This window comes from Trachurus trachurus (assembly GCF_905171665.1).
Source record: "Trachurus trachurus genome assembly, chromosome: 6".
NCBI lineage: Eukaryota > Metazoa > Chordata > Actinopteri > Carangiformes > Carangidae > Trachurus > Trachurus trachurus.
The window spans coordinates 25,042,396-25,058,997 of NC_139897.1; the positions used below are offsets into that span (position 1 = coordinate 25,042,396).

At 40.0% G+C, this 16,602-nt stretch overlaps 1 protein-coding gene across 1 annotated transcript; it reads left to right on the forward strand.

The window, feature by feature from the left end:
* The first annotated feature begins 7,965 nt into the window (after nucleotides 1-7,965).
* Nucleotides 7,966-15,491, forward strand: tgm2l (transglutaminase 2, like). Its single transcript, XM_083973278.1, has 15 exons — nucleotides 7,966-8,052; nucleotides 8,851-9,021; nucleotides 9,668-9,898; nucleotides 10,333-10,451; nucleotides 10,838-10,966; nucleotides 11,157-11,334; nucleotides 11,449-11,578; nucleotides 11,672-11,775; nucleotides 11,878-12,020; nucleotides 12,187-12,286; nucleotides 12,477-12,664; nucleotides 13,390-13,519; nucleotides 13,622-13,782; nucleotides 14,613-14,749; nucleotides 14,911-15,491. The coding sequence occupies exons 1-15, from the start codon at nucleotides 8,043-8,045 to the stop codon at nucleotides 15,074-15,076; spliced, it is 2,097 nt and encodes a 698-aa protein (XP_083829404.1). The 5' UTR covers nucleotides 7,966-8,042; the 3' UTR covers nucleotides 15,077-15,491.
* The last annotated feature ends 1,111 nt before the right edge of the window (nucleotides 15,492-16,602 follow it).

Consider the following 16,602-nt stretch of genomic DNA (forward strand, 5'->3'; position numbering starts at 1 on the left):
TGTACAGTAAAAATTGAGCATTTTCTGAGCAAAAAATGTTACTTAGAGGCTTAATTTCTCAAAAATTCTACAGTAAAAATGCTTGATACTGAGTGAGTGAGTCGTCAAGATGGTGCTGAAGTCAGCTGTAGGCCTATCAACCAAATTATGGACTAAAGTGTTGTTACTGTACAGTAAAAAGTTAAATATTCATCAAGAACCACAGAGATAACAGATGTGGATGTAGCCTACAGCTGCTTCATCCTCCTCACTGCAGGTATAACTAATGTAGAGAGGAGCATGGCCATCCTTAGCTACTTTAATAAAATGAAATACACAGAATGGTGTTTCTGGAGAGTTAACTGCCCTAGAAAGTCCATGAAGATCCTCCATCAACATAGCCACCATGTTTGGAAAGACTCATTCTTCTTTCGGTTTCAAAGCCTTCAGACAGATAAAATAAATTCATGAAGCACTGCAACACAGGACCATGAAATAATTTATGTAATAGTGAAATAATACTGCCCTTTTTTTTGTTTGTTTTTTTTGTCCTGTCTGTTTTGTTTTATCTGCTTTGTTGATGTTACTTGTTACACAGTTTTTGTCATTAGTCTGGTTTGTTAGGGATTACTTTTTATTTATGTAAAAAACATGGAAACATAATTGTTAACTGTCAATTTCTTTATGTGATCAGTTTCCTATTAATAAACATATTTGAAACAGAAATAGTGAAATAATTATATATGTTTTTTACATAAAATTAATTGATATTTTAATTGATTAATGACACATTTAAGTGATTATTTAATGGTGTATTTATTTATTTATTTAATTTTAGCACTTTCGTTCCGCGATAGTCTTTAAGACACCTGGGAACTATTTTAATTGTCTCCTTTACCATTTCTTCTACTGAAACAAAGTCTTATGAGCCAACATTAATTTTTGTGAGCATTCGATGGGAAATAGTTTCATAATAGTGTTTAAGGTTGTAGCTCTCAGTGACTTTAACACAGCTGTAGATATACTTCCTCATGTTATTTAAACCAAAATAAATACATATATTGTTGTCTAGAACAGAATACAATTATTAATCCGAGGCAATTCAGTTTTGCAGCTACCATTATTATGTTCATTATTCATTTGTTCAACACAATCATTAATTAGTTCTAGTCAAGCTCCAGAACAGAAACAGCATACATGATCATATTATACAAAAAATTAATTAATAGTTAAATAATTAATTTGTTAATTAAAGGGAGCAGAGCAGGCCCTTTATCAAGGCCGTAAAAAAAAAAAAAAAAAAAAGCAGCAGCACCCACTTGTTTATAATGTAATGTTGTCATTATCAGAAGGGAGTTTCTTCCTCAGTTAATATCTCATCCACAAACATGAGCAGCATGCCCATAAATCTGAAACAGACGGTTAAATTAACAAAACAGTATTTTAGTTCGACTACAGCTGCTGGTGTTGAAGCTAATTTGTAGAGGCTTGAAAACTGTTGTGTGTTTGTGTTTCTTATACGTGTCATGACGCAGGATTTTGAAGCAGTTATTCAGTATTTCATGCCAGATGTGTTACTCAGGAAGGAAATCATATACAAAAGCCAATAGCCTAACTAATTTATATAGAATCCTGACTTTAATGTCAAAGGATAATACTTATCATGTGAAAGAAAGGTGGGATAGAGAGCTACAACAGGAAATCACTGAGGAAGGCTGGATAAAGATCTGTGCTGAGATACATACAGTTATTAATGCCAATTGGTGGAGAGAGTTTCAATGGAAGATAGTAAATAGATTTTTTAGAACACCAGAAATTATGGCAAAGATGAGCTCAAACCAGTCAAATACATGTTGGAGGAGATGTGGTGTGAACACAGCAACTCACCTACATATATTTTGGCAATGCCCACTGTTGGATAATTTTTGGAAATCCATTTTTGCTACTGCGAATAAAACATTAGAAGTCGAACTGGCTAGAGACCCTTTGACAGCGATTCTTGGGATGAAACCAGATGTTATTCTCAGTAGAAAAAGGATGTATATCCTACAAATAGTACTAATAGCAGCAAAGAAAGCAATTACATTAAGATGGCGTAAACAGGACCCTCCCACATACACTGATTGGGTAACAATTCTGAAAAATATTTACACAATGGAAAGAATTACATATATGTTGAGATTACAGAAGGAAGTGTTTACAGAGAGATGGCAACCATTAATGGAGGTAGTGGGAGAACAAATGGATTGATAATTTAAAGAGCTTTTTTTTTCTTTCTTTGTTTGTCTTTTGGTACTGAGCGGGATTATAGGTCATACTCAGAAGTGATTGATAAAGATATGTACGTACTGATGAATTGATTGAGAGAACCCATGACTGATATTATTATTTATGATATATTGTTTTTGTTTAGTCTTTGTCTTGTTTTGTCTTTTTTGTTTGGCATGTATTTTTTATTTTTATTTTTTTATGGTTGCTGTTGCTGATTTCTTTTTTCTCTTTTGTTTTCTTCTTAAATATCCTAAAATTTGGGTTTTCTGATTTATTATTTATTTTTTTTATTTATACCTGTATATAAATCAAAAAAAAAAAGATGTGTTACTCACCACTAAGGGAAGGAATAAAGATGAATGACACAAAAGTTTTTTGTTTTCTTTTGTAAAGACGTCATGGGCTGGATGCTCATCTGATTTATGTGAAGTCAAAACCGTTACAGGACCTTTGTCCTTTCTATTCCCTGTAAAAGAAAGTGAGGCTGTTATTGTGTTGACGCAGACACACTCACACTCACTCACTCACTGTCTTTTCCATGGTGTTTTATATCCACGTAAAGCACTTCCTCATACACTCTTACACTTCTGCATGTGTTAGTCGGTTTTGAGTTGAGTGTGTGCGTTGGGGAACTGAAAGAGAGGTGAGTGAGTGACAAACGGAGTGCATCGCACCGTTCCCGTCCCGTCCCAGCCCATCAGTGTATCACTCCGTCGACACGTTGGTGTGACCAGGAGGCTGAGGTCACTCGGAGACCTCGTTTTCCCGAAACACGGCCATGCCCGGCGTTCCACAGCTCGGCATCACGCTGACACTAATGCTATCTCTTCCAGTCAGGCAGATGCACTCACATGAAGGCACATATTTACTCTGTGAAATGTTTGCTCTTCTGCTTAAAGCCTGAACAGTCACGGCTGAGCAGCAGGAAGTGCAAACACATAAAGGAGGCAAAGATGGAAAGACAGAGCGTATAGACATCGTTGATCTTGCGGTTGAATGTCGATTTGCTAAACATGAGACTGTGAGAATAAAGTGTGCAACATGAACCAAGGCCTGGAAAATCAGAGTGTATGACAGTGAAAATGAGGTCTACATGCTTGAAAGACCATTTAACTGTTTTCACGTATTACTGTCCGTGTATTAATGTCAAGAAAGCAATCCATGGAGCACGGAGGGTAACTTACTTCATATGTCATATACAATATATCTGTGTAGTCTTATCTGTCATAAACAAGAGATTACGGTTTACGGGGTGAGTTTGTGTCATGGTGCCGCAGAGACGAGAGTTTGGGTCGGCAGCGCTGATCTTGCAAGGTTGGTTTTGATGTTAGGTGGAAGAGCCTCCATTCTCCTTGTAACAAATTACAAGTCATTTATTTAACCATCACAATTATTCTGACGCTGTTTAATTAAGGTAAAAATCTTGCATAGTTCCTCTTTAACTGAGGCCAATGAGGCCTTCACTTCTCTGGGAGATGTTCTGGGTCCTTTGTGACCTCCTAGATGAATCATTGCTGCGCTCCTGAGGTTATTTTTGGTTGGGAAGGTTTTCACCTCTTTTCCAAACTTTCTCTATTAGTGGATAATGGCTCTCACCAGCGTGGTTGGCTAGAGTCCCAAAGCTTTAGAAATGGCTTTGTAACGCTTTCTACACTGATAGATGTCAATGATTTTGTTTTTTCCACCTGTTTTTGAATTTCTTTAGATCGCAGCATTATGTGTTGCTGTTTGAGATCTTTGAAACTACTGTTTGTTATTTTGTCAGACGTGATGTCTTGATTGAACAGTAAAACTGTATTTTATATTTACTTGAGTTAACTTTGTCTAATATTAACATTTGTTTGATGATCATGTTGGTGTGGCAAATATGCAAAGATAGAATAAGAATTCAGGAGGGGGGCAAATACTTTTTCACAGCTCTGAATCTTACCTTATCTTATCTTATCTTACTTGGGTGTTGACTGTTTAGTGGCTGCACTGTGGGCCTAGTTCAGTTTTCTTTGTCATTTTCTTTTAAATGGTGAATTAAACCTGAAACGAAAAGGTAAAAGTCAGCAGCATGACTCAGTCTTTGCTGCACTACTGGAGTATTCATTAGGAGAGAAAAAAACCGTGCAATGTGTCCAAATTTCACATGAAGTTGAGCAACATCAGAGCGTGTCCTGTCCACAGCTGTGACACTGTGACCTTTGTACATCCATTTGTACCAGACGTATCCTTTTTTACATCAGATTCATCTGGTCTGTTTTAATTGGGAGTGGGAATGTAGAGCACAGCAGGAACGAAATCCTGTCAACGTGTAGCTTCAGCCGAGTCAGTCAGTCAGTCAGTCGCTAACGGGGCCCAGCTCTACGTATGGAGCTACATGGTTGGTGCATCACTCACAATGGGTGAAAGTGTGTGTATGTATGTGTGGCCTACAATAAAACATCCAGATGTTTCGGTGTGTGTCACCTTTATAGCACAGTAGGCACAATCCTCCAGGATATTTAATGTCTCATGATGTGTGAACAAGGTGATTGGGTATTTTATCATATGTGCTCTTTACTGTACTGGATCCAATGTGTATGTGTGTCTTCTCAGTTCTATTGGTCCGACACAGACCTCAATATCTTCCTGTTTCGCACTCTGAGCCAGACAATACAGCTGCCCTCACACACACACACACACACACACACACACACACACTGTGGCCACTGAGATATGTAGCACAACGCAGTCAGCTCTCAAGTCGCACAAACAGATTCTGGGTCCCTCAGTCTGCAAACTGTTTATTTTTTTTGTACTTCAGACAGAGACTTAGAAACCACAGATAATGTAAAATTAAAGGGATGTTCCAGGGTTTTCTTTTTGGACATGAGGATGTGTGAGGTAGTCATGATTAGTCGCTGCAAAACCTGAAGTAAGATTCTGTTCACGCCCTAATATAGGCCTACTAATATTTAAAATACTTAATAAAAATATTAATACCAAAATTGTTTTAATTGGATTTCAGACTTTCATGAATTACCCAGACCTTTTGTTTAAATGATGCCTTAGCTCTTCCAAATGCAATACGTTGCTGACTTCCCGAAGACATAGACATATTTTAAATGTGGCCACAGGCTCCTCTCTTCTGTAGTATATGTTTTGGGTATTTTGCTCATATCATGAAACAGCCTGTTAATGTCATCTATCAGATCAGCCTTATTAAAATACTTATCAATGAGTCTGGCTTCAATAATACTGTATAAAAATTCAAATATATTCTTCCAAAATTGCAGATGTTTTGGCATGGATGGGGCGTGTTTCAAGTTATTCAGTAGTTAAAGAGTTAATTTGAAGGGTTTTTACCTTCCTGTGACATGTCCAGTACATTTTCTCAATCACTTTCATCGGCAGTGTTCCTACTCACAAACCGACAGAGTGCACTGTGTTGCACCACTTTCTGATTCACACAGCTGATCATCTGAAATTCTGTGCATTCCAGAGTACAACTCATTCATTGATTACCTCACACAACCCACTTTAAATGTGTCTATTTTTATTTCACTTTAAAATGTCTAACAAAAAAACAAAAAAACAAAATCTATGTTCTTTATTTTGTTACATTATCCCAAATGTTCCCTTTAATTTTCAAACTTACTTTTTCATGTGAAACTGCTTTACTCAATACTGACTTGCAGGTTCAATCACCTGCTGTGTTTATTTTTGGACAAAGTTTTTGGACGTAGACCTTTGTGGATGAGATATTAACTGAGGAAGAAACTCCCTTCTGATAATGACAACATTACATTATAAACAAGTGGGTGCTGCTGCTTTTTTTTTTTTTTAACGGCCTTGATAAAGGGCCAGACTCAGAGATTAGAAATGTCCCACTGGGAGGTCGAGAAGAGGCCAACCAAGTTCAGAAACAGACAACAAGTGCACGCACCTGTGTGTGTAGCTATCTGACTCCAACTGCTGTTGTCTAATCATGGGTGGGGCGGTCGTGGCTGTCGATTTGTGTATTAATATCTGAACTGGTAATTTGGTCATCATCTGTATTTTTGCTGTTGCTTGAATTAGCTCGAAATGTGACTCAGTATTTGAGGCAGGGCAACTTCAATCATGCTTCCTCAACGGAGTTTGTAAGAGTTTGAACCAACCACGCACTGGTTATAGGGTCAAGCTGTACAACAAGTTGTCATGTGGAAATATGGGAAGTTGGACTCAATGCTACCCTAAAGATTGCCACACAAAATTCATGTAGGGTTCCATTGAAGAGATTTCTTAAGAGTTTATGGTGTATTTCACTGTTCTTTAGGAACAAAGGTCACACTTGATTTCATGGTTCACTAAAAACACGTAAGATGTAGTTTAGATTTAGACCTAGATTAAATTAAATCCATGAATCCATCCATTAATTGGCTTCACTGCTTTTCTGTGCAGGACAAACAACCTCGCACACTCACATTCTTACTTATTGGAAATTTAGAGTCGTCAATCCACCTAATTGTGCAGGTGAATGGACTGTGGGAAGGAGTACCTGGAACATCTGCAGTGAACATGTTAACCCAAAGAAGACAGCAGCAGTCTTTACTAAACAAACAGTAAGTGAACAAACACATAATTAGGGCCTTTAATTATGTATCATTCAGATCCAAAATAAATCGGTCTTTATCACCAATTTATCCTCTAATTAGATACTAGTAGGACATTTTAACACAATATCAGACAGCATTCATACTGTAAGTCTGATTAGAAAATAAATTCAATGTCAAACCACTGACAGAGGTGTCAAACTCATTTTAGTTCAGGGCCACACACAGTGCAATTTTATCTGGGCCGGACCAATAAAATAATAGCATAATAACCTATCAATAACTAGAACTCAAAATGTTCTCTTTGTTTTTACAAAACATTATGGACAACCCTAAATTTATTGAGAAAAATACTTCAGTTCAACAATATTATGCCTCTTCTGTCTTCTATGTCATTTTCACACTTGGAAAATTCATCCCGCAGGCCGTTTGTTTGACACCCTTGTCATATGGCTAAACAAACAGTATTGTACCAGTATGCTGTAACAGAGCCCATATTTAATGCTATGAAAAACAGACTGTACTCAGACAAGATGTCACATTATATTACTGCCTTCATAATAACACACTCAGAGCTCAGGCTTCATTTTAACATTCTTGGCCGTCTTAAAAAGGTCATTTGCTGTTGCTTATCAGGAAACCGCAACGCAGGGATCACAAACTTTACTTGCACCCACACATGGTCATGTCCTCTTATTCTGAAACTCACTGCTGAGTGATGTTGTGAAATTAACCAAGTCAGTCTGATGCAACAACTTTCATTTGGTATTTCCTTTTTTACTTCAGTTATGAGCGAGTCTGATAAGCAAAAAAAAAATAAGAAAGAATATAAAACTTCAATAGACATGAACCGTTACAGAGAGAGACACAAATAAGCACCAGTAATTTCTAACATTAACAAAGACACCAGTGTGACAGAAGGTGAGAAACACACTTTTTTTTAAAAACTCAGTTCAGTCACACATTGCAAACACACACATACTGGGCGTATGGCTTCATGAGGACTGCTGCAGGTTTTTGGTAAGTGACGTCAGAGGTCACAGAGGGGAGGTGTGGTGGAGTGAGTGTGTATTTTGGGGTGAGTGTCTGTGTCATAGAGGAGGGAGGGCCGGTGTTGAACTGTATAAATACAGAACAGTGATGGACACTGAGTACGAAAAAAAAGACGCACAAGCACGAAGGAGCAACTTTTAACTGAGACGAGAAGAATTTCTGAAGAAAGATTTTGCGATGGCCAACCGTAAGTATCTATCTATCTGTCTATCTATCTATTATTCTTTCTTTCTCTAGTCGATGTTAGAAAAACTCTATGGGAGATTATGCTCTGTGTGAAAAATGTGCTGATGTTTTGATGTACTATTTGACGCTCGGTTGTGATATGATCCATCATAACTCCTGCCACTGCAGCAGCGTTGGATCAGGCCAGTCAAACAAGCACATTAGAAATTTACAGTGCTAGAGTTCATTCATCTTCTAATCTAACTTGAATTTTTGACTGTACCAAAAACACATTTTGTCTGATTCTGGATGGAAACGATCTCAAAACGTACGTATATAATCAAAGAACAACAATTATTTTGTCATTTTCCTATAGACAATTGGGATTTTATTCTGAAAGACAGTCTTTCTACCCACATGTGTCAGTTAATTCACATAATCAAATTAAGTAACTCATTGTTGGCTGGTTAGTTAGTTAGTTAGCTCGCTCCTCTGGCCTGTTGTTGCTGGTTTATTAAACGTGCAGGTTGTTGTCAGAATCAAACAAAAGTACAGCGAATAACCGTCTAAATAATCATGATTTCAATATTGGCCAAAATAATCTTGATAATGATTTTTGCCATAATTGATAATCATCCAGCCCTATTTTGTGGGTTGTATTGGAAAAACTACTTCAATCATAATGTTTAGCCTGACCTGTGACCAACTACTGTGTAGTCACAACATTAATGCAATTCTTCCAGTGTTTCATTAAACAAACATCCACAGCAGGTGTTTTCTGGCAGACTTGACTAACTTTGACTCTTTTTTGTCCGGTTAGGTTTGATTGATAATGTGGATGTGATGAGCCATGAGAACAACTTGGCTCACCGCACCAGGGAGATCGATCAGAAGCGCTTGATTGTGCGCAGGGGTCAGCCCTTCTCCATCACTGTGCAGTGCACTGACTCTCTGCCCTCTGGACACCACCTGGAACTGGTGCTGCACCTTGGTGAGTACAGTCCAACCTGGAAGAGGTTAAACAAAATTATGTATTGTTAGTATCCTTTAATACTCTGATGCCACTTCGCAATAGCAGGCTCTTGTTTATACTGAACCTGGCAATGTGTTGACACTGTATATTAGTTTATGGAGAGTAAAGTGCTTAAAATGTAATCATGAAAGTCATTAAAAAAACTTTGGACAACAGCTAATCTAATGTTCAATATAACTTTATATGTGATGGGCTTACAGTTTGTTCAATTTTCTTTTTTGGAGTTATTAAACAAATAAATACTAGGCCTATATGTTTAATTCTAATTTCATGGTTTAAATACATCCCTGAGTCTGTGTGTTCAGACATTTTTAATAATATGCAACTTAAAACTTGTTCTTGAATTCAATCATTTATCTATTTACTGGTGGCAAATGTATTTCCCACAATTTAAGACACTGTGTGGTTCATTTTTTGACCACTCTGTGGTAAAAAAAAATCTGATAGGCATCGCGCTGATTGGAACAATTTTCTGGAAGAACCATTGCCTGGTTTAGACCTAGGATTTTCCCAGCATGCTAAGAGGCTGGGAGTCAGAAAAGCAAGATGAAGATCTCATGAACTGATGTTTTAAAAACGATGGGTTATTTGTATGTTTCTTTAGGCAAAAGAGACGAGGTGGTGATCAAAGTTCAGAAGCAGCGTGAGGCTGGAGACAAGTGGTGGTTTGACCAGCAGGTGGCGCAGGATGAGATACTGCTGACTCTGCACAGTCCAGCCGACGCCATCATTGGCCAGTACCGTGTGGCTGTGTTGGTAATGTCACCAGAGGGCCAAATCAGGGAGGAGAATAAAACAACTCAATTCCACCTGCTCTACAACCCTTGGTGCAAAGGTAAAAAAAACAAACAAACACACACACACACACACATTAAAGTTCATCCATTTTGACCCTCACCTGTTTAAATGAACCAATACATATGAAGCCAACTGTGTGTTTATGGGAAAGTTGAGCATTGTCAGTGTGAGACAGCATTTTCCATCAGCGTCATCAAAACACCAAACGATGGAATTTCTCACAGATCAACACAGCCGTGTGTTTTTTCTAATCAAGGCCCTTGAACACAAACATAATTCACATTAGCTGATTCAGAATTTATGTTGACGTCTTGTTGGCTGTTTCTGTTTCCTGTAGACGTGACACCACATCTATAGATTTTTTTTTTTTAAATGTGTGTGTGCATGATGGGGCATTAAAACCTCTGCATTCATTTTGCTGCTTGTGAATGTGTGTATATTGATGTCATGTTTTCTGTGTGTGGGTATCAGATGATGAGGTGTACCTCCCTGATGAGACGCTGCTCCAGGAGTATATCATGAATGAAGATGGACTCATTTTCGTGGGGTCTTCAGACAACATTAAAAACATCCCCTGGAATTTTGGACAGGTACCTCTCTCACACACACGTCCATTATGTGAATGGGTTGAGTCGAGTGTGTCCGTGTCCATCAGGGCAGTAGGTGACCTGTGTGAATTGTCACAGCAGTGTGACAGCGCTGCGGCTTTGGCTGCATCAGGAAATCTGTTTGTCGGACGGAGGAACCTTCTGGACAGGAGGTGTCAGAATGTAACCAAACCACACAAACAAGGGCTTGTCCCTTCGCAGCTCGCTGGGAGGACAGAGAGGAAGGCAAACAAGGAGGCAGTGTGTGCCAGACAAGCAAACAGATAGATGGCAGGCAGGGGGTGGTGTAACTGATACACAGATTGAAAGCTATCAAATGGGAAACAAATGTGACTCATCATGATTTCTCTCAATCTTCTCTCTTCCAGTTTGAGGACGATGTGATGGACATCTGCTTTCAAGTTCTGGACTACTCCAATGATGCCCTGAGGAACTCCAAGATGCACATCGAAAAGAGATCTGACCCCGTCTACGTCGGCAGGACGATCACTGCAATGGTGACGATGATCTCTTAACGCTCACTACTAAAGCAATAGCACATGTGGTCCAAGCACAAAAGCTTTGAACAGAAAACTGAAAGCATGTTGTAGGAGATACAAGAAACCTTCTCGTATCTAAACCAGTGCTTCCTGCATTGATTTGCAGCTTTAACAATGTGTCCTCCACATGTTTCGTCACCCTCTCCAGGTGAACGCTAATGATGACAAAGGTGTGTTGGCTGGTCGCTGGTCCGAGCCATACTCCGATGGAGTTGCACCGTACAAATGGAACGGCAGCGCGCCGATCCTTCAACAGTGGAGCAAAGCTGGCGCCAGGGCGGTCAAATACGGCCAGTGCTGGGTGTTTGCCGGAGTCGCCTGCACAGGTAAGACAGACCTCACTAGATTTGATTGTTGCCTTATTCAAGTATGCCAAAGTATAATGGCTCTGAAGATAAGGAGAAGGAAAAGTGGTGTCTGAAGTGTTGTTATCTTCACAGTGCTTCGCTGTCTGGGAATCCCAACACGCCTCATCACTAACTTTGAGTCAGCCCATGACGTTGATGGAAACTTATCCATCGAATACCTGATGGATGAAAAACTGGAGAGCCTTCAGGGGGACAGCATCTGGTAGGAGTCAAAGTCGAAAAAATAACTGAATAGTAGATGATATGTCGTCTAATATGATAAATTATTCATCATCCCCACGTCTTGTGTTTGCAGGAACTTCCACTGTTGGGTGGAGTCCTGGATGAGGAGAGACGATCTCCCCAAAGGGAATGACGGCTGGCAGGTTCTGGATCCCACCCCTCAAGAACGGAGTGATGGTAGGCTGCATTTATAATTTCCGACTTTCGTTTGTTCTCTGAACTGTTCTCAGGACAAGGTGTTAGCCTGAAAATCAAACTGAATGAATTTTCACTCTTCAGATGAGTTTCGCTGTGGCCCTTGTCCAGTGACCGCCATCAAGGAGGGAAATCTGAAAGTGAAGTACGACGCTCCGTTTGTCTTCGCTGAGGTGAACGCTGACAAAATCTTCTGGATGGTCAGATCAGATGGCACGAGGCAGAAGGTGACCCGGTTTTCTTTTGATTGATTTGAAATGAACTACAAGGTTTAGAACAGAGTTTCAATGTGTCATTCAATGTGCTTAACAGAGATATAATACCTGATCAAAGTGTAAGATGAGGGCCAATTGATAATAATGATAATAACAACAATCATATTTATTGTTAAAGGTCAAAGTGGACCAGAGAACTGTGGGTCAGAACATCAGCACCAAAAGTGTCTACGGCAACAAAAGAGAAGATGTCACTCTACACTACAAATATCCTGAAGGTTCGTAGGTGGAGCACAAAGATTGTTCAATGATTGCACACAGCCACTATGAATACAAAAAAAAAACCCTTGTTGACCATAATCCCATTTCTATAGTTCACTTTCCTCCGCTGTTGTTATCTGCTCATAATGATCCACTAAGACTCCTGGTTATAGGATCAGTCCTCATGTACCAATGTCTTTTCCACAGGCTCCAAAGAAGAGAGGAAGGCATACGAGAAAGCAGGAGGCCGAGTCACAGAGCCAGACGGCGCCATTACAGAGCCAGACAGCGTCATTACAGGGCGGGACGATGGCAACACAGAACCTTTACAGCTGCAGATGTCAATCAAGCATGCCCAGCCTGTGTTTGGGACCGACTTTGATGTGATCGTTGAGGTATGTACCTGCAAGAAGAAGTGAATTCACACATTGGGGTTTCACACTGGCAGGGCTCCGTGCCGGTTCCAGGTCACAAACCCAATTTTGGGCCAGCCGCCGCGTTAAAATAACAGGTTTGAAACCTGAAAAGTCGGTTCTCTAGACCCAAAGAATAGTTGGTTCTTCCCTGCGAACCATGACATTGTTAGTGGGCGTGTCGTACTCTAGACTGTGAAGACGAGCAGGAAGGAGGAAGAGAGGGCAGCGACTGAGAACCTGAAGAAAAAAAATTTGTAGGGGTCTGCTAAAGAAACAAAAATGTTTGGTGGCGATTTGGGCATTTGGGCTTCATAAAGTAAAATAATTCTTATCTTTGAACTTGGCTGAGTTCACTTGAACGCCAGACCAATTAATTAACAAACTTAAAAAACTGAACAAGGATTAGCGAGACAGCAAAAAAAAGCTAAAGTTTTGCCACTGTTGTGTTTACTTCCGCCTGATTAATGCAGAGTAATGTACGCCTATACTTTTGTTACACTTTAATTGGTGTGAACGTGGGTTGGTTCGCCAGAAAGCACCAAGGTTGCTGAGACTCCAGAAAGGCACCAGAACCAGAACCAGAACCAGAACCAGAACTGTGTCGGTCTGAAAGCACCCACAGTGAATCAGGGGCTGCTGATGCTGCTGGGTGTGTAGGTTGTGTCGAACCTCTTTGATGACGAGTCCCCTCTGTCTGTCCACAGGTGAAGAACGGTGGAGGTAAGGACGCCAATGCTCAGCTGACCATCCTGGCCATGGCTGTGACTTACAACTCTGTCAGTCTGGGGGCGTGCAAGAGGCAGACGACCACTGTGACCGTACCCGCTAACAACAGTAAGTACCTGAAGTAGAAACCCTGTAAAGGAATACATACTGTAAAACAATAAGAGTCAAAATATTAAATGTGTGTCTATGTGTGTGTGTGTGTGTTTTCAGCCCACAAGGAAGTGATGCGTCTGCGCTATGAAGACTATGCCAAGTGCGTCTCTGAGCATCATGTGATCAGAGTGAAAGCCCTAATAGAGGCCCCAGGGCTGAACGAACCCATCATGACCATAGTCAACATCCCACTGAGCACACCTTCTCTCCTCGTCCTGGTGGGTACACTTACACTACACTCGGACCATGAAGCCAACAATATGGTTTGGCCGAATTTGTCTTTCTCAACAAAAGGCACAGGCCTAATTCAGTTGCCCGTAGTAGAATGACTTGTTGTGACGACCTCTGCTGAAGCAATTCCCAAACTCAAGAATGCAATATCTGTGGACTTTTGTGCACACAGGCCATAAATGTCTAGCATAAGTGACACAATTGACACGAATCGTGAGCTGATAAGACTTTTTCTTTTTTGATCAAGCAACATGAATATCACTTGAACTTCCCTTTAGCCAAAAGACGATAATCTTAAAGACATTCACAAATGAGAATCAAACAGTAACCCTTTAATTTACAGGCTGCTAATTACGCTAATTATAATGTGATGGCAAGAAATAGCCTAGAAATAACGGTCAATTTCATAGTACTGTCATGTTTTTCATAAATGCAAATGATTACACATGCTTTTCATGCTTTGAATTTTTTCAGAAAGGCCAGAATTTTTTTCTACCAAGTCCTTGCAATTGACCCAATATCTCTGGCCTATTTCTATGCAATCAATCGTTATCTCTTGGCTATATTTTTCGACATTACTATGAAATTGACCGTTATTTCTTGGCTATTTCTTGACATTATCACGTAATTAGCGGCCTGTAAGTTAAAGAGTTAGCCTACCAAATAAACTTTAAGATAATAGGAAATGACATGAGATCATACTATCCTGTTTCATCAGTTCTGAGTTCTTGTTAATGGAAATATGTGACTTGTGACATACATTTGTGAATAAATTCAATAGGCTATAACACTAAGCTGCCTCCTCTTCTTCCTCCAGGTGCCTGGAAAAGCCGTTGTAGGGGAAAAAATCTCAGCCTTCGTCTCCTTCACCAACCCTCTACCCGTTCCACTGAGGGGTGGTGTGTTCACTGTGGAGGGGGCCGGTCTACTTCCTTCCACTGAGATCCCCTTTAGGTAAGTGTGCTGACAAGGCGTTCAAACTGCAGCATGTATTGCACAGGCTAGAATAAACAACCTGTAATAATGGCAACAGATTGATATTTCCACTTGTCTGTGAAAGTGAAACATTCATCCCCTCATCTTTCTCTTCTCTCTTCTCTCTCTCTCTCTCTCAGTCATGACATTTCTCCAAGCCAGAAAGTGTCTATGAAGTTGTCCTTCGTGCCCATGAGGGCCGGGGTGAGGAAGCTCATCGTCGACTTTGACTCCGATCGGCTGAAGGACATGAAGGGAGAAGGAACCGTGATTGTCCGCCGGGGCCATATGTTGGCTGGATTTTAATGTTTGAGCTGTCTGAACCTGAGAAAATGTGAGACGAGTATAGCTGCCCTGTTTGAATGGAAGGTGTCTTTTTTTTTTTTTTTTACTTTCTCTTTATGTTCCTCCTCAGTGCTATTTCACTCTTTGTATGTCTTACTTGACTGCATTGCTAAATTTAACATTTTTTCTTCTCTGTTAAATCCCACTCATTGGTCCATAGTCAGTCACAGCTAGTTTTAAGTGTCTGACATTTAAATGTGGTGTAAGTTTAATATATTATTCCATATAGTTTGTTACTGTTGAAAAGCATCTGATCAAAGAAAATCTGTTGTTGTGTTTTGTTCCTGAATGACATTTTTGCACTATTTCAAATATGCAACATATGATTGAGAGAGAAAAAAAAACACAATTTTGAATACTTAATCCTAATATTTATTCTTTTTTTATAAATATATATACAGTATATATAATAGTTGGGTGTGTTCATGCTGATATAAACTATGCACAGTCTGCTTTCAATAAAGATTTTTTTTATCACACTTATGCTTTGTTGCTTCACATGTCATTACCACTGTGGGTGTAATATTCAGAATGTGACAAAGAGAAAAATGTCATGTTAAAGCAGATATCAGTGGAATGTTTTTGTTAAAGGGACAACGAGGAGTTTTGGAAAAGCGAAGCGTTTTCACACTACATTTATGAGCCTCCGCGCGCACCGTACATTTCTTTGACCGGGCGCAAGACGGACTCGTGTTTTCATTCATCAATAATTAAAGTCAGAGGTTCAAAGAGGTTCACATACCACCGTAGTTCTGACCATAAACGGCGGTTCGGCGGCGTTATTCTCATAACTCGCCACGAAGGAAACGCTGGTCGGCTCGACCAGCATTTCCGCCACCACTAATAATAACAAAATAACGATAGAGACAGAACGATATATTTATCGAAAATGGGCCCATTAACAAGTGTGGGTAGCGGAGATTCATCCACATTAACGTGAGACTTTTTTATAACCGAATAGAAACTCCTCGTTGTCCCTTTAATATAAGTCCTAAATAGTCCTATTTTCCGTCAGCAATCACTTACATGAAGTATTTCAGCCTAAACACGAGTCTCTCCGTCACTCTGCTCTGCTGTAACCCGAGGAGAAAATTTTCCTTGTGGGATACAAGTGTTATCCAATGAGGAGAGAGAACGGCATGAAGGGCTGTGTGTGCAGCCAAGGGATGCGCGTGAATGTGGTGACGTAGCACGAGGACCAATTGATGCCTGACAAGGGCGGGGGCTGCTAACTCATGGTGCGTTCAAAGAAACTCGTACTTTGTGTTTTTCCTTCCTGTGAAGTCATACCAGTTCGATCTGGTACGAGTTCACGGGTCGAAAGTTACGAGTGGCCGTTATAGGGAACTTTCACAGACAACAGGATGGTAAAAACACGAGCTACGGGTTACCTGGAACGCTACCAAGTCGTAGTTGTGACTTGAAGCTGTAACTTACGGTTTCAAAAGCCTGCCTTGAACGCAGCATTAGCCGAAACGGCCGTGAAG

Coding starts and splice junctions, on each gene's coding strand:
- tgm2l (XM_083973278.1), top strand. Junction 10,967..11,156: donor GCAGGACGATCACTGCAATG/GTGACGATGATC, acceptor CACCCTCTCCAG/GTGAACGCTAATGATGACAA. Junction 14,750..14,910: donor TCCACTGAGATCCCCTTTAG/GTAAGTGTGCTG, acceptor TCTCTCTCTCAG/TCATGACATTTCTCCAAGCC.